General features: G+C 64.3%; 5 protein-coding genes across 5 annotated transcripts in view; 1 reads left to right on the forward strand and 4 right to left on the reverse strand.

Moving 5' to 3' along the window:
* The window catches only part of EMIHUDRAFT_219214 (hypothetical protein), a gene marked incomplete at both ends in the record, with an annotated part of 1,478 nt that extends 843 nt beyond the window's left edge, over positions 1-635 (reverse strand). Inside the window, one exon of the mRNA XM_005758731.1 lies at positions 49-635. Coding sequence (XP_005758788.1) covers positions 49-635 — 587 coding nt within the window. The remainder of the gene's footprint in view (positions 1-48) is intronic.
* Positions 636-3,071: 2,436 nt separating this feature from the next.
* EMIHUDRAFT_68750 (hypothetical protein) lies at positions 3,072-4,256 on the reverse strand (the record flags this gene model as incomplete). Its single annotated transcript, XM_005758732.1, has 1 exon — positions 3,072-4,256. The coding sequence occupies one exon, from the start codon at positions 4,254-4,256 to the stop codon at positions 3,072-3,074; it is 1,185 nt and encodes a 394-aa protein (XP_005758789.1).
* Positions 4,257-10,848: 6,592 nt separating this feature from the next.
* On the forward strand, positions 10,849-11,304 carry EMIHUDRAFT_43373 (hypothetical protein; the record flags this gene model as incomplete). Its single annotated transcript, XM_005758733.1, has 1 exon — positions 10,849-11,304. A coding segment is annotated over one exon (456 nt), but the record flags the coding sequence as incomplete, so codon positions are not given.
* Positions 11,305-13,346: 2,042 nt separating this feature from the next.
* On the reverse strand, positions 13,347-14,870 carry EMIHUDRAFT_219219 (hypothetical protein; the record flags this gene model as incomplete). The annotated part of the gene is made up of 4 exons (XM_005758734.1): positions 13,347-13,555; positions 13,752-13,898; positions 13,973-14,120; positions 14,313-14,870. 4 exons carry the CDS (start codon positions 14,868-14,870, stop codon positions 13,347-13,349), a joined length of 1,062 nt encoding a protein of 353 aa, XP_005758791.1.
* Positions 14,871-15,251: 381 nt separating this feature from the next.
* EMIHUDRAFT_106865 (hypothetical protein) lies at positions 15,252-18,636 on the reverse strand (the record flags this gene model as incomplete). Its single annotated transcript, XM_005758735.1, has 3 exons — positions 15,252-17,093; positions 17,195-17,898; positions 18,483-18,636. The coding sequence occupies 3 exons, from the start codon at positions 18,634-18,636 to the stop codon at positions 15,252-15,254; spliced, it is 2,700 nt and encodes an 899-aa protein (XP_005758792.1).
* Between the last annotated feature and the right edge of the window lie 2,991 nt (positions 18,637-21,627).

Genomic DNA, 21,627 nt, shown 5'->3' on the forward strand with positions numbered 1-21,627 from the left:
GGGGGCGGAGAGGGAGATGGCGGCGGCTGGGGCGGCGAGTAGTTGCACTCCGTCGGGTAGTACGAGCCCGAGATGCAGATATCGGGAAGGGCGGGCAGGGGGCAGGCGAATTGGTTGGTGCCGCCCAGCTTGCAGTACTTCAGAGGCAGGTCCTTGAGCTGCGACGGCACCGTTCCGGAGATGTCATTGTTGTACAGGTAGAGTTCCTTCAGCTGCCACCACTTGTCCGTCTCAGGGATGGTGCCCGAGATGGAGTTGCCGTGCAGGTAAAGATTCTGCAGCTGCCAGAGTCTGCGCATATCCGCAGGGATGGTGCCCGAGACGGCGTTGCCGTCTAGGTAAAGTTCCCGCAGCTGCGAGTTGTCACCCAGCTGCGGAGGGATGGTGCCCGACAGCTCTTGGTTGTCCAGATCCACCCTGGTGCCCGTGAAGGTGCCGTCGCACAGCGATGTGCCATACTCGCCGGTAGGGCATCCAGAAGAGCATGGCACGTTGTTGTCGCAGGCTGTGCCCGCCGCCTCGCAGCGATCCGCCAGCAGGAGAAGCGTGAGCGGGAAGAGGGGCGGCGCCGAGGAAGAGCAAGCCGCCGTTAACACCAGCTGTATGTGGATTAAACTCACTCGCTTCCGGGGCATGGATGGGTACTGCGGTACGGCAGCCTTCCACCTTCGAATCAAGCCGGCGTGTGAAAAGAGAAATTTACAACCTCTCGGAGAACTGTGTTTACTTTAAGGCCCTTGCCCTGCGAACGCGCACCCCCGGGGCTAGGGCTTTCTTGCCCGCAACCCGATCCCGATCATCCGGCCCGCTGGGTGCGCTTCTGAGCTCCCCGGTCCTGGGCGTGCGGCAAATAACTGCACTCCAACCAAGTGCTCCAACCTGCAAGTGCTCCAAGTGCACCTGCACTATGAGTACGGGACTGGCTCGCACTGGCACTAACACAGGTACACCACGGGAGCCGCCTAAGCGACTCCTGCGAGAGTGGCGAGGCACTTAGCTCCATGCACCCGCCCACCCCCGCCACAGGCAAGCTCATTCACGACCTGCTCTGCGATGGCCGTGTGAAGAACGACTGAGATGCGCTGCTTCTGCAGCCCCAGCCAATTCTTAGTGGTCCAAGTCACCTCATCGAGGTACTGGGCCCGCGTCAGCTTGTTCTGTAGCACGTCCGCCGCCTTCCGGAGGATCTCACGGACCCCCTTTCCGAACCCGCCGAACGATTCGAACAGCAGCAGGCAGCAGCTTTTTACAATTCGGCTCTCTCGCACAGGCACGATTCATTCTGAATTTCACAGGCTCCCTCGCACGACACTAGGCACGGGACTGGCGCGCACTGGCACTAACACAGGTACACCAGTCCACGGTGAAAAGAGAATTTAGAAGGCTAGCTCAAAAAAAGTGCAGATTCCGGCGAAATTTCAGGCGATTTCGTTTTATTTTTTAGGATTCTCATTTTTAAACCTGGCCGGCCCCTGCCCGCCGAGACGTGGCCGGTACTGCTATGTATACGTACCGGCCCTATATGCACTAGCGCAGAGACCTCCCCCCGAGGCACGGTTCTCGTGACCGCCCCGGCGGGACTGCGCGCCACCGCATGTTGTACCATTCGTCTGCCCGTGGCAGCCCCCGACTTACACACGCGGCGGTATGGGTGCCTCTCGCGCAGCGAAAGTTCGCGCAGCGACCAACCTCACCATGTCCATGTCCATGTCCATGTCCATGTCCATGTCCATGTCCATGTCCATGTCCATGGCCATGTCCATGTCCATGTCCATGTCCATGTCCATGTCCATGTCCATGTATGTGAGTGAACCTGCCTGTGTAGTGGTCAGGTAGATTTGGGGAAAGTTGCGCCCGTAACTATATAGAGAGTGAGAGCTTTCTGAGCGCTGTGATCGCCGCAGACTGGCTCCGACTTGACGGCAGCATGGAGACGTGATGCCTCCATGCGCCCGTCAAGCCAAAATCGACATGCAGCTCCATGGTTTGCCCGAAAAGGTACATGGCGGGTTTGGCGACAAAACAGCGCTGTGACCGCGAAGTGGCGGTGGACATGCTCCCATGTTGCCGACGCGGCGCCGGGGAGTGGCCGGCGCTGCTCGCCGCGACCACGACGGCTACTCTGATACTCCGGGACGACCCGTCCTACCCGACGGTGGCACTCTTCCACGTCTCGCTCACGCTGAGAAAAAATCTGAAACGGCGTGCAGCAGAGTCACCGACGAGTCGGTCCGCGTGACTCCTCGTGTCCCGTACCGTTCTCACACATCCATAAACTCACTTTGGCCTCACTGAAGCGATGCCTCAATCCTGAATCCTCAGATTTTAGATTAGGACGCTGCGGACCCTCTAGCTGGAGGGTGTCGACACCCGACACAGACTCAAACTGATACTACAAGACACCCCCTCCAGCATACATCTCGCGAGCGTGAGCGTACCGTTTGCGCCAACCAATACGTCGAGACGACGTGGCTACCTTGTGTGTGTCGAGAGGTTTACCTTACCTTACCTTACCTAATACGTCAGTACGTATTAGTGATCTGTGATCTGTGAGGGTCCGCCCGCAGGCGCATTTTGTATACCGAGGCGGTGCCCGGTGCCGAACCTGTCGGACCTTGAGACAGCGTTGTAGATCCCTGGGCGAGGGTGATGGCGTCCCCGTCGGGAAGGGCTGTCTGCAGTGGTGGTCTACCGTCACCCCGCCAGCGGCCCGGCGGGTTCGGCTTAGACCTCCACTGTCTGTCGGCGCCAAACCACCTCCCACCGAGGCGGGCAGGTTCCACGCGTGAGCAGACTGCCCCGTTGGAGGTAGGCCGCTCGTCTAGCCAATCAGCCTTAAGCGAGCGGCCTGGCCGTTGGAATGGCCGAGAGTGTCGGCCGGCCGTTCGGTCTCTTCCCCGGGGGGGGCCTCAATGACCTAGTTGCCCGGCCGAGAAGGGGAGGACGACTGTCCCTGACGGCGAACCTCAGTTACGAGCCGCCCTCCCCTCGAGACGCGAGGCCAGTGCACTTGGGGCCGAGCCCCAGTATTAGTAGTAAGTAAGCCGTACGTGTGTTACGTCTACGAGTTGCTACGAACAATCCCGCGGGATCCGCTCGCAACGAGGAGTATGCTCACCTCGGCCTGGATCACGTGCTCTGCTGAGTGTGGAAATAGTACGGTGCCTTCCTCTCACTCGTGGGCTCCACCCATACGTGGTAGCGATCTCATCGGCCTGGCGCTGTCGCCCCGCCTTCTTCAGCACCTCGACAAGGTTGCGGGCCGAGCTCCTCGTCTCTTTATGCCCCTTTCCGTACCGCGCCTCGCACCCCTCCAGGTGCTCCCGGAAGAGAAGGATAGCGTCGCCGAGCCTCCCCTGCGTCTGCAGCAGCATGCCGAGGTTGTTGATCGAGTTGAGCGTGTCCGGGTGCCGGTCGCCGAGCGTCTCTCGGCACCCCTCCAGCGCCTCACGGTACAGCACCTCCGCGCCGTCCAAGTCGCCCTTGTCCTTCAGCAGCCCGCCGAGGTTGTTGATCGACACGAGCGTGCTCGGGTGTCGGTCACCGAGCGTCTCTCGCTGCCCCTCCAGCGCCTCGCGAAGCTGCGCCTCCGCGCCGTCCAGGTCGCCCTTGGCCTCCAGCAAAAAGCCGAGGTTGTTGATCGAGGTGAGCGTGCTCGGGTGCCGGTCGCCGAGCGTCTCTCGCTGCGCCTCTAGTGCCTCGCGATACAGCGCCTCCGCGCCGTCCAGGTCGCCCTTGGTCTTCAGCAGCACGCCGAGGTCGTTGATCGAGGTGAGCGTATTCGGGTGCCGGTCGCCGAGCGTCTCTCGCTGCGCCTCTAGTGCCTCGCGATGCAGCGCCTCCGCGCCGTCCAGGTCGCCCTTGGCCTTCAGCAGCAAGCCGAGGCAGTTGATCGAGCCGAGCGTGTCAGGGTGCCGATCGCCGAGCGTCTCTCGCATCCCCTCCAGCGCCTTGCGGAAAAGCGTCTCCGCGCCGTCCAGGTCGCCCTTGGCCTTCAGCAGCCCGCCGAGGTGGCTCATTGAGTTGAGAGTGCCCGGGTGCTGGTCGCCGAGCGTCTCTCGCCTCGCCTCCAGCGCCTCACGGTACAGCGCCTCCGCGCCGGCCAAGTCGCCCTTGGCCTGCAGCAGCGAGCCGAGGTTGTTGATCGAGGAGAGCGTGTTCGGATGCCGGGCGCCGAGCGTCTCTCGGCACCCCTCGAACACCTCGCGCTTCAGCGCCTCCGCGCCGTCCAGGTCGCCCTTGTCCTCCAGCAGCATGCCGAGGTTGTTGATCGAGGCGAGCGTGTCCGGGTGCCGGTCGCCGAGCGTCTCCCGCCTCGCCTCAAGCGCCTCGCGGAACAGCGCCTCCGCGCCGTCCAGGTCGCCCTGGTCCGCCAGCAGCATGCCGAGACAGGCGACAAGAGTCGACGTCGCCCTCTCCGCCGGCTCCATCCGCTCCAGCGCCGCCCTCCCCTGCCCCGCCAGCGCCCCCCGCAGCAGCCCAAACACAGCCTTGTTGCACTCGGTCAGGCCAACCTCCCGCTCCAGCTCGCCCAGGATCTGCTCCGTGTCCTTCGGGTTGCGGCACTCGGCCTTGCGCACATCCACCTTGGACAGCTTCTTCGCGATGGATTTAAAGTCCTCCACCAGCGCCGTCTTGAAGGCCGCCTGCTGCTCCGCGCTCATCACCACCTCGAAGCGCGCTCCCGACGCCTGCGTGTGGAACACCTCCTTGATGCAGTACGCGCGCCGCAGCGGCTTTGGGTCGTACCACGGCTCCATGAGCAGAACCGTGTGCCCGACGGCGCGGACGCAGTCGCCCAGCCGCTTGACGTCATTCATCGTGACGCCGAGCTGCCGCGTCGACTGGCGGATCACAAAGTCGCACACCCAGAACTTGGTGTCGGGCGGCAGCTCTGGGTGGAGCCGCAGGTACTGCCGCAGGGCGTCCACCAGCGTCGCGAGCGGCGTCTCGAGGAACCAGCTCACAAAGACGGTGGCGACGCCCACGCCGGGGTCGCCGCGCTCGTAGAGCACCTCGCAGTACGCCTTGTCTTCATTCGCCTCGCTCCACTTTGCGACGAGCCACTGGTTGACGTAGCCGTTGAGGGCGGCGTTGGCCGGGACGCGAACGCCGTTGATCGTGGGCCGTTTCCTGTTGCACTGTTTGACGGCAGATTTGGGGAGGCCGGCGATATATTCGTCGATCGCGTCGACAGACAGGCCGAGGGTCAGCCGCTCGGGGAGTTTGAAGCCGGCGGCTCTGTGCGAGACGAGCGCTTGCGCCGGCTGAGCTTGCACCTTTCTCTCAGAATTCCTGACGGCCACACGCTGCTGCGCTGTCGACTCGTCTTCTATTACGTCGTCACTCGGCTTGACGGTGGGCGGTCTTGCTTTGTTGGCGATCACCTCCTTGCACTGCGTGGCCGCCTCAGCCGCGGCGATGGCGGGAGGGGCGGGAGGCGGCGGGGCGGAAAGGGGAAGACGCACTACGTCGTCGTTGACGTACTCGACGTAGTACGTTTTCCCCGTCGCCCGGTCCACCCGCGACGCCCACCCCGCCGGCAGCGGCTCCGCCTGGGCTCGAGTCGCTTCACTACGGCTGCGACGCGGTCTTAGCCGCGACGTGAACTCGCTGACTCTCGCGCTCGAAACGCTCTCCCCTGCCCCACGCTGCACCTCCGCCGAGCTCTCAGATGCAGTAGAGCTAGCGCAGCCCATCGCGGCTCGGTCCCTCCAGCGGCTCGCGCATTGAGCACGAGGCGTCTCTCGTATCACGGTTCCAAACCTAGCCACCTATTTTCTTCTTTTAGTGTGGTCGGCGCGGCTGGGATTTCTCCGCACGCTCGCCGGCAAGGACTACGGGTAGCACAGGCGGCAGCAGAGGTGGCGGTCCGGGTCGCAGCGCGCGTAGCAAGTCGGCCCCAGCGTCACGGGCGTCGGGCCAGGCAGGAGCCGGCTCGACGAGATCGACGAAGAGGACGAAGAGGAGGAAGACTACTCGAACTTGGACGAGGACTCGGGCGAGGAGCAGGACTCGGAGACCGGCCAGGGAAGCGACGACCATGACTAGGTGACACGAGGAGTAGATGTGACACGAGTAGTCCGCATTTCGCGTTGTCTGCCTTCTGCTCTCTTTCGCCGCCCGACCCTTTCGCCCGCCCACCACTTGCGAGCACAAATATCACACCTCCACTGCCCTCGCCACAGGCGGCGACGGACGGACATCCAAGGCTCGAACGGCAGCAGCGGCTCAACGGCCGCCGGCGGCCGTCGTGCGTGTGCTTTCGCATACGTGGCGCACCCCCCGGCGTCTGCTCTCGCCTAGATGCAACACCCCAGACAACGAAGTCTTTGTTTGAACTGCTGCGTGTCTAATCCTCGCGGCGCACACACAAGACTACAGCGCAGGACCAGCTGTTCGGCGCGCGCACACACAAGACGTACTAGACCACTCAGACTACTCAGACGCTTGTACTACTGCGCCCGGCGGATTTTCTTTTTCTCGCGATGTCTGCCCCGCCGCGCCGCCGCTCGCGCCGCCTCGCCCCCGCCGCCACCGCCGCGCCCTCGCCAGACACGCCGCCGCCAATTCGCCTCCTCGATCTCCCCACGGAGCTCCTCGTGCGCGCCCTCTCTCGCTGCGACCCCGCCGACATCGCTCGCGTCGCGGCCGTCTCGCTGCTCTTTCACGCCTCGCTCGCGGTGGAGGCCATCCGCTTGTGGGCGCAGGAGCGCGGCTTCGAGCTGCCGGCGCTGCCAGAGGGCGAGAGCTGCGCCGTGCGGTGGCTGTGCTTTATGGCGCTGCTGTGCGAGTCCAACCCGCCGGCGAGGGCGGCGGCAGGCATGCAGCACAGCGTTTTCATTGACGGCGAGGGGCGGCTCTCGTCGTGCGGCTCGGCACAGGGAGGCGAGGAGGACGACGAGGACGACGCGGTGGACCTTCCTGGCCTTCTCGGTCACGGCGAGGGCGTGCTGCGGCTCAACACGCCGACCCGCCTCCCGTCGACGCTGGGCGGCGAGTGCGCCGTGAGCGTGTTGGTTGGAGATTCCCACAGCCTCGCCCTCACCGCCGACGGCGCCGTCTGGAGCTGGGGTGATGGAGGCTATGGCCAGTTGGGCCACGGCGACCAGCAGGAGCAGCAGCTACCCAAGAAGATCGAGGCCTTGTCTGGGCGGCGCGTCGTCGCTGTCTCGGCTGGATACTTCCACAGCCTCGCCATCACTGCCGACGGAGCTCTCTGGAGCTGGGGCGATGGAGACGACGGCCAGTTGGGCCACGGCGATGAGCAGCACCAGCTCCTGCCGAAGGAGGTCGAGGCCTTTGCTGGCCAGCGCGTTGCCGCGGTCTCGGCGGGAGGCAGCCACAGCCTCGCCATCACCTCCGACGGAGCCGTCTGGAGCTGGGGCTCTGGAGGCAGGGGCCGGCTAGGCCACGGCGACGAGCAGGGCCAGCTGCTGCCCAAGACGGTCGAGGCCTTCGCTGGCCAGCGCGTCATCGCTGTCTCGGCTGGGTGCGACCACAACCTCGCCATCACCGCCGACAGCGCTGTCTGGAGCTGGGGTTGTGGAGACTGCGGCCAGTTGGGCCACGGCGACCGGCAGGACCAGCTGCTGCCCAAGAAGGTTGAGGCCTTGTCTGGGCGGCGCGACGTCGCTGTGTCGGCTGGGAGCAGCCACAGCCTCGCCCTCTCCGCCGACGGCAACGTCTGGAGCTGGGGCCAGGGAGGGCAAGGCCAGTTGGGCCACGGCGACCCGCATGAGCAGCAGCTGCCCAAGAAGGTTGAGGCCTTTGCTGCCCGGCGCGTCGTCGCTGTGTCGGCTGGAACATGGCTCAGCCTTGCCCTCACGGCCGACGACGCCGTCTTTTCCTGGGGCAAGGGCGGCGAGTACGGCTGCCTAGGCCACGGAGAGGACCTGTCTAACCAGCTGCTGCCCAAGAAGATCGAGGTGTGGGCGCCGGGACGGTGAGAGGACGCGCGAGGCGGCGTGACCATTTGCGTGTGCCTAGACGTCTGCACGCGCGGAGGGGGGCCCGGGGAGCGCGCGGGACGAGGAACGGTGGCGGCGCGAGGCGACCTAGGAGGCGACGGCCCGTCGCCGGGTGCATGGCACGGCTTTACATAGAGGTCAGGAGCAGCGTGCGCGTGTGCACCTCTCATTCACACCCTGGCATGAAAATTTCTTTTTCTCGCGATGTCTGCCCCCTCGCCAGACACGCCGCCGCCAATTCGCCTCCTCGACCTCCCCTCGGACCTCATCTTGCGTGCCCTCTCTCGCTGCGACCCCGCCGACATCGCTCGCGTCGCGGCCGTCTCGCTGCTCTTCCACGCCTCGCTTGCGGTGGAGGCCATCCGCTTGTGGGCGCAAGAGCGCGGCTTCGAGCTGCCGGCGCTGCCAGAGGGCGAGGGCTGCGCCGTGCGGTGGCTGTGCTTTTTCGCACTGCTGTTCGAGTCCAACCCGCCGGCGAGGGCAGCGGCAAGCACTTATCACAGCCTCTTCATCGACGGCGAGGGGCGGCTCTCGTCGTGCGGCAAGGCTGAGAACTGGACGCCGGGACTACTCGGGCACGGCGAGGGCGTGACGCGGCTCGACGCGCCGACCTGCCTCCCTCCGCTGGGCGGCCAACGTGCCGTCAGCGTGTCGGCAGGAGTTTACCACAGCCTCGCCCTCACCGCCGACGGCGCCCTCTGGAGCTGGGGCTTTGGAGGCTTGGGCGGGCTGGGCCACGGCGACCTGCAGAATCAGCTGCTGCCGAAGAAGGTCGAGGCCTTTGCTGGCCAGCGCGTTGTCGCTGTGTCTGCTGGAGGCGGCCACAGCATCGCCCTCACCGCTAACGGCGCTGTCTGGAGCTGGGGCGATGGAGGCCACGGCCGGCTTGGCCACGGCGAGCAGCGGCAGCAGCTGCTGCCCAAGAAGGTCGAGGCCTTGGCGGGTCGGCGCGTTGCCGCTGTGTCGGCTGGACGTATCCACAGTCTCGCCCTCACCGCCGACGGCGCTGTCTGGAGCTGGGGCAGTGGAGGCTCTGGCAAGCTGGGCCACGGCGACACGCGGAACCAGCTGCTGCCCAAGAAGATCGAGGCCTTGGCTGACCAGCGCGTCGTCGCTGTGTCGGCTGGAGGTGTCCACAGCCTCGCCATCTCTGCCGACGGCGTTGTCTGGAGCTGGGGCTTTGGAGGCCAAGGCCGGCTGGGCCACGGCGACCCGCATGAGCAGCAGCTGCCCAAGAAGATCGAGGCCTTTGCTGCCCGGCGCGTCGTCGCTGTTTCGGCTGGGAGCAGCCACAGCCTCACCCTCACCGCCGACGGCGCCCTCTGGAGCTGGGGCTTTGGAGGGAGCGGCCAGTTGGGCCACGGCGACCCGCATGAGCAGCAGCTGCCGAAGAAGATCGAGGCCTTTGCTGGCCAGCGCGTCGTCGCTGTGTCGGCGGGAAGCGGCCACAGCCTCGCTACCACCGCCGACGGCGCCGTGTTTACCGAAAGAGGCTGCCTAGGCCACGGAGCGGACCTGTCTAACCAGCTGCTGCCCAAGAAGATCGAGGTGTGGGCGCCGGGACGGTGAGAGGACGCGCGAGGCGGCGTGACCATTTGCGTGTGCCTAGACGTCTGCACGCGCGGAGGGGGGCCCGGGGAGCGCGCGGGACGAGGAACGGTGGCGGCGCGAGGCGACCTAGGAGCGACGGCCCATGTCGCCGGAGCATGATGCATGTGGCACGGCGTATATACACATCCGATCACAGTCACAGAGGTCGGTCAGGAGCAGCCGTGCGCGTGTGCACCTCCCATTCACACCCCTGGTTCTGGGTATTTTTTACTAGGCCAAAAGCAGCCAGAGGCCGAGCAAGAGGCCCTAGGCCTAGCGTGTGCTAGAGCGGCGCCACCCTCTACGGCTTTACAGTGTTTCTCCGTCCACAATTTTGCACAAACCTGAGAGAGAGATTTTTAGCAATACCAAACAACTCTAACACTCACACGTCATTTGGGGCCTGGAGCCCTGTTCACGCGCGCGCGAGACGTGCAGACAGGGTTGCCAGGTGAGAGCGAATGGCGCGGTTCACGCCTCGCACAATCAAACCTGTGCACCGAGCCGAAGCGCACAACCGCGAGGCACACTACGAGTCTGGTTCTCTCCCTCCCCGCTCGCTCCCGGGCAGGCGCTGCGTTTCCCTCGCCGCCTCGCCCTCGGCGCCGAGCTCGAGCTGCTTGCGCGTGCGCTTCTGCGGCTGCGGCGCATTCTGGTTCTCCTCCGCGTAAAAGAGCCGCAGCAGCGCCACCGCCTCTGCCTTCCTCACGCCGCCCACGGCGGTCAGGACCAAACCCCTGCGTACCATACCACACCCCGCAAAAAGTTGGAACCCAAGTGAAAGCTCAAGCAGCGCGGCGAGCCCCGCGAGCACGCCGATTACTCATATATACACATGTATATGGCACTCGCGGCGTTTACAGTATCAGCCGCCTGGCTCATCGGCGGTCGCCCAATTGGTGGTGAATGCGGCTGGCAGCGGCGCCGCGGTGGGCCGTGCTGCAGCGACAGCCGCTCGACCTTTGCAGAGGAGGCGGAGAGCTTCCACGTCGGCGCCCGCGCCCGCCGTGTGGCTCTCGATGCCGAGCTGGCCGTGCGCGGTCTCTCTGGCGACGAGCTCGCTGCGCTGCTCGAGTCGGCCGACCACCGTGGCTCTCCCGCGTTCCGCGCGTACAACTCCTTCGTCTACCCAAAGTCGGAGGGCGCGCTCGCGAACGCCGAGAAGGCGGGCCGGCTCGCCACCGTCGCACAGGCGGTCTGCTTCCTCCACCGCGAGCAGAAGGCGGAGCACGCGACTTGGCTGCGCAACCACGACCGCACGCTCGCCGAGGCGGATGCGGCCAACCCCGGACGCTTCCCGCTGACTCTGGTGCTCGACAACATCCGCAGCGCACACAACGTGGGCTCGCTCCTGCGCGCTGCCGAGGCTGCGCGCGTCGAGAGCGTGCACCTCTGCGGGATCACGCCCGCGCCGCCGCACGCGTCGGTGCTCAAGACGGCGCTCGGCGCGGCCGAGTACGTGCCGCACGAGCGGTCGCCGTCGACGCTCGCGACGGTACGTGGGTTGCAGGCGCGCGGTGTGGCTGTGTGGGCCGCGGAGACCTGCCCGGGCCGCTCTGTCGACTTGCGCGAGGCTGCGCTGCCGCAACCGCTCGCCCTCGTTCTGGGCAACGAGCTGATCGGCGTCGACACGCAGGTGCTGGACGCATGCGACGGCGTCGTCAGCATCCCAATGTTTGGCGTCAAGAACTCGATCAACGTGGGGACGGCGGGGGCCATCGTCCTGTGGGAGGCGCTGCGGCAGTGGGAGGTGTCGGCAGAGGCGGAGGGAGCGGGTCTCGGGCAGATGCGATCGCAGCGGGCCGAAAGGCCGAGACCCGAGAGAGCAGAGGCCAGCAGACGAGCACGTTGATAAGTCGAACAGTCGTCAGGCGTGAGTGTTACGTTAGTGGGTCGGACCCTCTGTAGACTCGCTGTACTTCAAACCTTGGCAAGGTGGCCGCGCCCACCGCGCGCGCCGCGCCCACCGGTGTCAACTTCCTTATGTGACGGCTGACGCGTCACAGGCTAAATGGTTGGGTAGTAGGGCTAGAGGGTCGCTCTACACTTAGCCTCTGCAGCGAGCGAGCGCTCAACTTAGCCCCCGCACGGAGCCGGGCTCAGACTTAGACGCTGGAAGGCCGGGGGCCATCATGAACTTAGACGACACGAGGCCAACTCCGGGTAAAACCCGGGTATACCTGCAAAAGTCCAGGTTTACCCGAAAAATACCTGGACGCGGTGGCCCGACCAGCGTATGCCGCGCACGACGCCATATCGCCGTCTCCCAGGGCCAGTGCGCTACTTGCGGCGCGCAACGCCTGCTCAAGTACGCGCACCGTACCATGTGCTGCCGCTATGCGTGCCTTAAGGCGGCTGCGGCGAAGCGGCGGCGCGGCATGCCGATGGCAGTGCGGACGATGCGGTTGCGATGTGTTCTGCTTCAAGATCGTGGCGGTGCTTGGCATGCACTTCTGCGATCCCAATCAGCTCATCGCAACGAAGCAGCGCAACAAGCTGGCTGCTGCCAACAAGGCCCTATGCTACCTCACGCGCGGATCGTTCAAAGAGGACCAGCATACACAGGCTTCTCTGACATGCGTTTGTTTGAGCTTGAGGCTATTTGTGAGAACTATTTGGCTAGATGTCGCCGAAGTGCGCTCAAGAAGCAGCAACGAGAATCGGAAGAGGAGGATGCTGAGGCGGCGATTGCTGAGCATGAGGAGGATCGATCGCCCGCCGCGCAGGCGAAGAAAATTTGGGCGCGAGCGCCGTATATCGCGTGCCATGGCCGACTTAGCCGGTGTAAGAGGCTCCCGCTGATCTTAGACCGCGTAAGCACTCCAGCGTGGCTAGCCACACTTAGACCCGTTAAGCCGCGAGGCTCAGAACTTAGACTACTACCCAACCAGTACAGGCTAGAGGGACCCCGTAGCGGTGCCATTGTTCACACTAGGGTTGCCTAACGTTAAGAGCTGAACAGTGTTGCTAGTGTTAACAGTAACAACAGAACAACAGTGGGGGCCCCCAACAACAGTAGCTAACGTTAGGCCGGCTGAACAACAATAAGGAAGGCCTGGCAGTGACCCACGACGATCTCTAGTGTCCAGTGCGGGTAATACCCGAAAATACCCGGAAAATCCCAGGTATTTTCGGGTTTTACCCGGGTTTTTTGCCATTTTCTGCTTGCTGGCCGCTGAACAACAGTAACAACAGTAACAAACAGTAACAGCTTGGGCTGGGGAGAACACTTGAACAACGTTGAGGATTTCAGCCAACAATAGCGCAACTGTTAGGCCCCAAATTAACGTTAGGCAACCCTAGTTCACACACACACACACACACACACACACACACACACACACACACACACACACACACACACACACACACACACACACACACACACACACACACACACACACACACACACACACACACACACACACACACACACACACACACACACACGCATGCGTGTGGGCGGTTTGCCTAACGGTTTGGCTGAGTTTGGGGTTTGGGGAAGTCTTGGGGGTGTACTTGTGTGTTGTGAAGGTGGTAAAAAGAATTTTGCACGAGATCTTAACCGGGGGGCAGCCTGAGCACCGTGAAAACAGCGGCCCACAGCTTATACGAAGCTCATCGCGCCCCCCTCCCCCCGCCCCCCCAGCCATTCATGAGGGGGGTATGCAGGCCATGCACTCAATGCCGCAATCTGAAGTCTCTAGTCTCAAAAACGCTCTTGCGCGAGAGTGGGCCGTGCTCCGTGGTGGTCGCCGGTGGCGGGGTGGCTGCGCCATCGCAGCCTCAAGCCGCCTTCAGCCGCTCCTGCGCCTGTCCGGCCTGTGCCCTCCGAAACCACCACCACTCGGTGCACGCGAGGCCGCCGAGGCAGAGCGCGGCCTGCGCCGCAAAAGCCGCCCACAAGCCAGGCCCGTCCGCGAGCGCGCCCGCGGCGGGCGGCAGCAGCACGCGGCAGAGGCTCCCCGCCGCGTCGAGCCGGCCGAGGACGGCGCCTAGTCGTGGGCTGCCGCGCCGGTTACAGCGGCCGCCTCCCGTTCCGCCGCGTGCCCGGCGGAAGCGCGCTGGCCCCGCTCGGCCGGCGGCGCCGCCGCGGTGAGGAGCGAGGCGGGTATGCTGCGCACCAGCCCGACGGCGACGGTGCCGAGAGGCAGCACCTGACCCGCAGAGTCCGCAAGACGCGTCGCGGACGGGGCAGGGGCGTAGGGCACGACGAGTCTGCAGAGGCCCGTCGCGCCGCCCACAGGACGCGCGCGCTCGCGCTCCACAGCGAGAGCGACGCGCTGGTGAGGGCCAGGCAGCCGATGCCGAGCCGCAGCGCCGCCCGGTCGGGCAGCGCTCGCGAGGCGAGCAGGTGGGGCCAGAGGGTGAGGGAGAGCACGCCTGCCGTCACCACTCAACTCCTCATGGACCGGCTCCTTGGACGCGCAAGCAGTACGCTGGCGTCACGCCGCTGGCGACGCCCCACGCAGAGTTGTACAGCCCCAGCATCGACGCACTCCAGCCGAGTCGCAGGCTGAGCAGCGGCAGGCTAGTCGACGCGAGCATCACCAGCGCGCCCTCAGCGAGCGTGCAGCCGAGCAGCAACGAGGCCGTCGAGCGGCGCGCCGTCGCCGCCGCGGGCGATGCCGCCGCCGCCGCCGCCGCCGCCGCCGCCGTCGCCGCCGCTGCAGGCGCTGCCGCCGTCTCGTGCTTGGAATGCGGCGCCTCCTCCAGCAGCAGCGTCCGCGTCTCTGGGAGCAGCAGAGCCACGCACGGCATGAGCGCGACAAAGACGACCGCGCACGCCGCCGCCGGCAGCGGCGAGGCGCCCCCGGCGTAGTCCGCCAGCAGGCCACCCAGCACAGGGCCGACGGCGTAGCCGAGGCTGCATCCGGCAAAGAGGCGTGCGAGCGGTGCGCTGCGCGCGTCAGGCGGCGTGATGTCAGCGATGATGGCGCGGGTAGCCGTCACGGTCTGCTTCGCTACGCCGACGGGCAGCCGCGATGCGAGCAGGAACGGCACCGAGCCCAGCGCGACCGCGGCAGACGCTACACTGTACCCGGCGGCGGCGCCGGCAAACGAGAGCAGCAGCACAGCCTTGCGCCCTCGCGCGTCGCTAAGCCAGCCGAGCGCGACCGCGCCGGCGATCTGACCGACGCCGTAGAGGGTCTCGAGTGCACCAACCGCGGCGCCCGACGCGCCGAGATGCTTCACGTAGTACGGGAGGACAGTCCGCATCGCGCCGACGGCGACGTAGTCGACGAGCACAATGAGCTGCGCGCAGCGCGCGATCCACTGGGCTGAGGCGAGCTTTGCCGTGCTGGTCATGTGCCTTGGCGGCAGCAACGGCAGCAGCGCGCGAGCTTTTGGGTGCGGAGCGAACGATCGCGATCAAAATCGGGAGTGCAGCTGCGGCGGGCTGCGACAGCGGTGAGCGGCATATTTTTCTTCTTTTCCGGGGGTAGGCGAGCGTGGCTTCAGAAGGGGCGTGCTCTTGGTCCTCTGTGGATCGTGGCACGGTCATCGCCAACGCACGGTCATGGACGCCTTTTCAGTTAAAAGATTATAGCTAGTAAAGAGTGCTCACTTTTGGCAGCTTCCCCAAGCCACGGACACGGAGCACACGGTGTGCCTTCTGTGTTTCGTTTCTTGCTTTTCTAGATGTACTGTTCATTCTTTCGGGCGCTGCACGAGCAGCGCTATGCATTCTCACGGCGCGCTCGCTCGGATGCCGAGATGGCTTAGGCGAGCTCGGGCCACGTCCGCGCCAGAGGCAGCACTGCCGCCCACAGTGCCAAACCTCTCCAGCACCTCCTTGCTCCTCTCGACCGTATCGGCGTTCAGCTCGGGCTCCGACCCGCCGGCCGTCGTGCGGGCCGAGCCGGCGCTGGCGCGGCTCGGGCGGCCTTCGAAGGCCGGCTTGGCCGGCACGGCCAAGCCGGAGGTTCGCTGCGCGATCTCGAGGATCATTTGCTGCTGCGAGTTGAGCTCGTCGTAGATCCCTTTCACCGCCGAGAGTATCTCGCTCTGCTGCCGGACGCTGCTCTCCCCAACCTCGATGGCGCGCTGCTCCGCAACTGCGGAGCGCAGCTTCCAGGCCGTGATTAGTGCCGCCGTGCGCATGGAACCGAGCGCGCCCTTGCGCAAGTTTGTCACCACGGTGTCTCGATTTTTGAAGCAGATGCGGCCCGACCGCGTCAGGATCGCGAGCCCGACGAAGGCGCCGAAAATCAGAAGAGGCCCGATGAATTCCTCGACCGTGAGCTGATGCAGACCAAAGTTGATGCTGTCATCCAAACTCAGGGAGCAGATTCGGTCAGTCCTTGAATTGGCCAATACCTTGCCGTACGTGATGCGGGCCTCCTCTTCGAGGTCCTTCATCCAGTACGACATCGCGTTTGCAACGTCCGGCCGCGCGGGCAGCGCCACCTCGACGCTCGCCACGAGCTCGCCCTCTATGAATCCTTTAGGATCGCCCTCTCGCCACGAGCTCGCCACGAGCTCGCAGCGCGCCTTCTCGATTCCCCCCTGCACCGACATTGCGCGCTCGGAGACAACGAAGGCGTCGCACCCGTCCTCGAGGATGCCCGCTCTCACGTCGTCTCCCGTGTCCATATACCGGTAGTGAAAGTTCGCTCGGGGCCAGAGATTGTCGAAGGTGGGCTGCAGGATCTTGTGGGCACAAACCTTGGTTGGTGGAGAGCTGATGGAGGCCTCGAACATATTCTTGACGTAGGGTTGGAACGGCGGTTCTCTCCACGTGAGAAAGGTGGTCAGGTTGGCGGTGTAAGAGTTGAGCACGATGAGAAGGAAGATGCCAAAGCCTATGTTGAGAAAGCGTGTCGCGAGCCGGTGCTGCTCGTCGAAGTCGGGCGCGCCGCCGTACGTGATGAGCGTCGACTCGTACGACGACTCGAAGAAGCGGCCGAGCAGGAACAACGCCTTGCGCCAGAACCGCGCCCGCTCCCATCCAACCTTGTCCGCCCACTCTGCCCACCAAAGCCGCGCAGTCAGCGAGACCTTTAGGAGGGCGTGCATGAAGACAATGGCAATCACCGTCCCCCAGACCATGGGATCGAACGGTTCGAACGGCAACTTGATCTTGTCGATGAGGGTATCAGCCTTTGCGGGAGGGTGGGGAACGTACAGCCGCATGTGATCCGTGTAGAGCGGCGCCGTGAAGGTCGCCATCCGAAGCCGGTCTCTGGTGACCCAAAAGATGGAAAGCCCAAGATCAGCTTGCCCCCACCCAACCTCGGCGATCGTGGCGGTCCATGCGGAGCCGTGCTTGGACCTCGCAGCGGCAGATGTCCAAGTGAGCTGATGCTCGCCGTCTTTTGGCATGGGGCCGTCGGGAACCTGCGAGAGCGCTCGCAGATAGGAGATCAGATTGCCCACAAAAGCCGCGCTGTCGTCCCGGTACACCGTCTCGTTCTTGTCCAAGTAGGCCTTCCCGTTTGGAAGCCCATCCGTGGTTTTGTAGTGGTAGGGGTAGTAATTCATTGCAGGAATCAGGACCCGCAGCTGGCGGTCGGTGAGGGAGCTCGTCGTCTGCGTAGCAGCAGGGGGGTGGGGTCGCAGTCAGACTGGCATAAGGCTCAGAGGATAGAGCCAAGGCCAGGGGTCCGCGCTCGCGCGCGCGCCTGGTACACATCCCAGTGCGTGTGGTTCGAGCCGCACGTCTCGTACGAGTATGTGAGGTCAGCAAGGGCGCTTGCGCTCCGATCGTCGTCGTCGTCGTCGTCGTCGTCGTCATCGTTCTGAGCAGAGCTTGAGAAGTAGGCACTTTGGTCGTACCGCACGGTGCCGGTGCGGCACTTCGCCTTGTCTACATAGCACCACCGCTCACGGCAAAACGCTGGCTGTCGAAAGTCCCGAAACTTGTGGCGTGCGTCACCCGCCAACTCCATTATCAGATCAGCATCGTCAGCCCTGAGCGGGTCCAGCAGCCCTTGCTCGACGAGCCATCCAGAATAGATGGTTATCCTCACGCTTTCGTTGTAGGGCTGGCGGTACGTCACTCCTCCCACCGTGTACTCGTCGCGCATACGTTTCCCAATGAAAAATGGAGGCTCGGGCACGACACAGTTTGGAAACGATAGGTCTAGGTCCCAAGCCTTGCAGCTGGAGCTGCCGTATGTGGTCTTGGCGCAGAATGCTCCTGGGTAGTGTTGCAATGGTGAGTCGCACCCAGAGTCGAGGCAGCCGTCGTAAGTTGGCAGCACGTCCCGCACGTCTATACACGGGCAGCCGGCGGTTCCCGTGTTGGCATTGTCCGGTGGGGCTGGCGCCTCTCCACCGCCCCCCTCGCCGCCGCCGCCGTCGCCCACTCCATACGCGAACAGAAAGACAACAGCTGCCATGATCGATCGGCGAGGTGAGTTTTACTCCGTCATTAAGTTCTGTTCACGGCGACCCGGGCGGGACGCTCTCCGGGATGCCCGCAACAACGCGGCGAGGCCGACTCGGGATTTTGAGATTGTGTGTCGGTATTTCGCTCCAAAAAATACATTTCGTAACATCGAAGGCACCACAGGACGCGGCACGATGGGCAACAAACAATAGATAGATAGCACCACAGGACGCGGCACAGACAGACGGGGCACAAACGCCAGGCTACAGACACGGCAACACGGATTTGTTCGGTATAGCTAAAAAATTGCTCCAAGCGCTTGCGCTTCGGCGGTAGTGATCTAATCACCCGAATACCACGTTCGGATCGCTCCTCATCGCAAACCCTGTCAGCAGTTCACCCTCGCGTATGTTCGTAAGAGCTACATACATCGAAAAAATCTCTCAGACAGAACAACAAATAATCTCGCGAGCCGCTGTCTCGCTCGGTAGCGCCGCCAAGTCGCATTGGCAATGGGGTGCGATTGTCGTGGAGGCGGCAGCAGCGCCGCCCACTGCTCTGCGGCAGTCGCCATTTCCCTCAGGCACGCAGCTCGTGCGCCTTCTCCTCGCCCTTTTCCGTCGCCTTCTCCTCATACACGAACGTCTTGCCGGTCACCGTGTTCTCCCACGTACCCTTGTCGACCCAGACCCACATGTCCTTGCACCACGCCGCGCACGACGCCGCGCACTCGGTGCACATGTAACCCGAGATAAACTCTTCCCTGTACAAGACTGCTGTAAGTAGCATGCGTTCCAGTGGCGAGAGAATTTATGGTCGGCACCAAAATCAGTGGTGTCTCACCTGCGGGCCCTCCTTCTGCCAGCCGGGCGGTGTGGGACACGCCAGCTTCTCTTCACGCCTCTCGTGCATCGCGGCGCCTCTAGGCAATCCGGATAGGCCAGCGAGTAGGATGACGCCTGATCAAGTGTTTCAGCGTTCAACCAACGAGCATGTCCGCGCGTACGAGGGGGTAGTAACTGCAACCTCGGATTTGCATGTGTCCGTGGATTGTGTGGTGTGTAGTAATCTGCAGGTGGATTGTGTGATGTGTAGTAATCTGCAAGGTGGATTGTGTGGTGTGTAGTAATCTGCAAAAGAAAAGCTCTTGCATTGTGTGGTGTGTAGTAATCTGCAAGAGAAAAGCTCAAAACGTAGTAAACTGCAATTTCTCCCCAAATTTTCGCAAACTTCAAGAGAAAGTTCGTGACCACTTCGGACACTTGATGAGAGAGAGAGAGTGAGAGAGAGAGAGAGTACGTACGACAAGTGCGCAACAAGCTCTCCAAGCGGCAGCACGAGGACGAGGCGAGCTGGGCGACGCGGTCGTGGCCTGTCGCTGCAGGCCCGGCGCATGTCAGTCGCGCTGCACCTGCAGCTCGCGGCGCGGATGAGATTGCGACCGAGCTCAGGCTCGCCGCGGCGTCGGAGGACGCCACCGTCGCCTAGACCCCCTTGCGCGTCACTGCGTGCCTCCCCGTTTGTGCCCCGTTTCTGCTCTTTTTTTTAAATTGTTATTGAGCTCCCGCGGACGCGAATTCTTTTCATGGAGCCCGAATGGAGCAGCCCACCCTGAGCAGCGCAACCAACCCGCTGATCGACGCGCTGGTACTGCAACATCTGCAGAAGCTTTTTCCGCAGTCGGCGGCCGAGTGTCTGCAGCGCGAGCTCGCCAGCCGCGACGCCGCTGCGGCCGCGCCGCCGCCGACCAACCGGCACGCGATGCTGATGCTCTCGCTCCACCAGGTGTCGAGACGCCGCTGCGCCGAGGTACATACAAGCCCGAGCTCTCGCGGCTGGGCGGGGGCAGGGGCGGAGGGCGAGAGGGCGGCGGCGGCGAGGGCGGGGGTGAGGGCGGGGGGGGGAGGGCGGCTGCAAGGGTCTGTCAGCAGGCGGGGGAGTACGGCCTCGAGGTGGGTTCCGGGCGACCATACCATACCCCGCAAAAAGTCCGAACCCTGCCGGCTGCCGTGGTGGGTGGCCCGACACTGACAATGCTAGTCCTGCTGTTGCCTCCTCACGCAGCCTTCCAGCCGTCGCTGCGCCTGCTGCCGCTGCCTCACGCAGCCTTCGCGCCACTGAGCCCTGCGCGATGCGTCCGCCAGCACCAAATGACCGAGGACAGGTCGGGCGGCGTCGAGGGCCTCTCGCGCCTGCAGCTGAGGCGCGCGATCGCGGAGCGTGAGCGAGCCGTCCGGCGGCAGTTTCGCGACCGGACGACGGGCGGTACGTCGGACGTGGAGCTCGAGGTGCTCGAGACGGACCTCGATCGGATCCTGCAGGCGAGCGACCTCAACGGCGACGGTCGCATCCAGCCGACCGAGCAGCAGGCGGCGTTTTCGCAGTGGGAGCAAATCGCCTCAGCCAAGCTGCGCGAGCTGGAGTCGGAGCCTCCACCCGTCTCGGCGTGGACCGTGGCGGCGCGGCTACTCACTGGCGAGGCGGCTCGCTCGACGCGCGCCGCACTGGACGAGGAGCGGGCGGTCACCTCGGGTCACCTCGGGTCACCTCGGGTCACCTCGGGTCACCTCGGGTCACCTCGGGTCACCTCGGGTCACCTCGGGTCGTATCGGCTCATCTCGGGCCCTCGCGGGCCAGGCTAGTAGTCGAGCCGAGAGGGCACGCGAGCTCAGCCGAGCCGGTAGGAGCTCGCGCTCGAGCGGGCGGCGAAGCTGGTGGAGCTGCCTGTGATGTTCTCCGAGGAGAACGGCGGCTGGTTCGCAATCTCGGACCCTCTCGGACACCTCTCGGTTCATCTCGGCCGATCACGGCGGTAGGAGAACGGCGGCTCGTTCGACTTTGAGCGGTGGAACGTGCACCGGTCGGCGGGCAGGTGGCCGCGAGAGCGGCAGGAGGTGGCACGATCCGCCGCCGAGGTGGCCACGAGATCATCCGAGATTGCACTCGCAGGTACGGCCGGCTGCTCATCGGGATCCTGTTTGGCGTCACGACGCGCCGGATCGGAGTGACCGTCTCGCTGCTCGTCGCTTTTTCCGGGCTGGTGGACGTGTACTCGAACATGGCGCGCGCCTCGTCGATGATGCCCGAGGTGGAGCTGCCTCTCGGGTACTCTCGGCTACTCTCGGGTACTCTCGGGGACTCTCGGGTACTCTCGGGTACTCTCGGGTACTCTCGGGTACTCTCGGGTACTCTCGGCTACTCTCGGGTACTCTCGGGTACTCTCGGGTACTCTCGGGTAATCGCGCTTCGGCGATGGTGCCCGAGGTGGAGCTGCCGCTGACGCCGTTCGAGCTCACGGCGCCCGTCCTCGGCTTGCTGCTCGCCGTCCGTGGCGGGTGATCTCGGGCGATCTCGGCCGATCTCGGCCAATCTCGAGCAGGCTTGCTGCTCACCGTCCGTGGCGGGTGATTTCGGCCGATCTCGGCCGATCTCGGCCAATCTCGAGCAGGCTTGCTGCTCGTCTTCCGCACAAACACGGCGTACGAGCGCTTCAACGCCGGGTCGGACGCCGTGTGGGAGGTGACGGGCCGCTTCTCGGGTGATCTCGGGTGATCTCGGGTGATCTCGGGTGATCTCGGGTGATCTCGCGTGATCTCGGAGGGTCTCGCGAGATCTCGGCGCGATTTCGGGCTATCTCCGTTGGTTGCGGCCGGCTTATGAGCACGTATAGGCATTTTCAGCCAAGCTACGCCAGCTATCGTCCGCTGATCTCCGCTGACCTCTGCATAGCTC

This window comes from Emiliania huxleyi (genome assembly GCF_000372725.1).
Source record: "Emiliania huxleyi CCMP1516 unplaced genomic scaffold EMIHUscaffold_84, whole genome shotgun sequence".
Lineage (NCBI taxonomy): Eukaryota > Haptophyta > Isochrysidales > Noelaerhabdaceae > Emiliania > Emiliania huxleyi.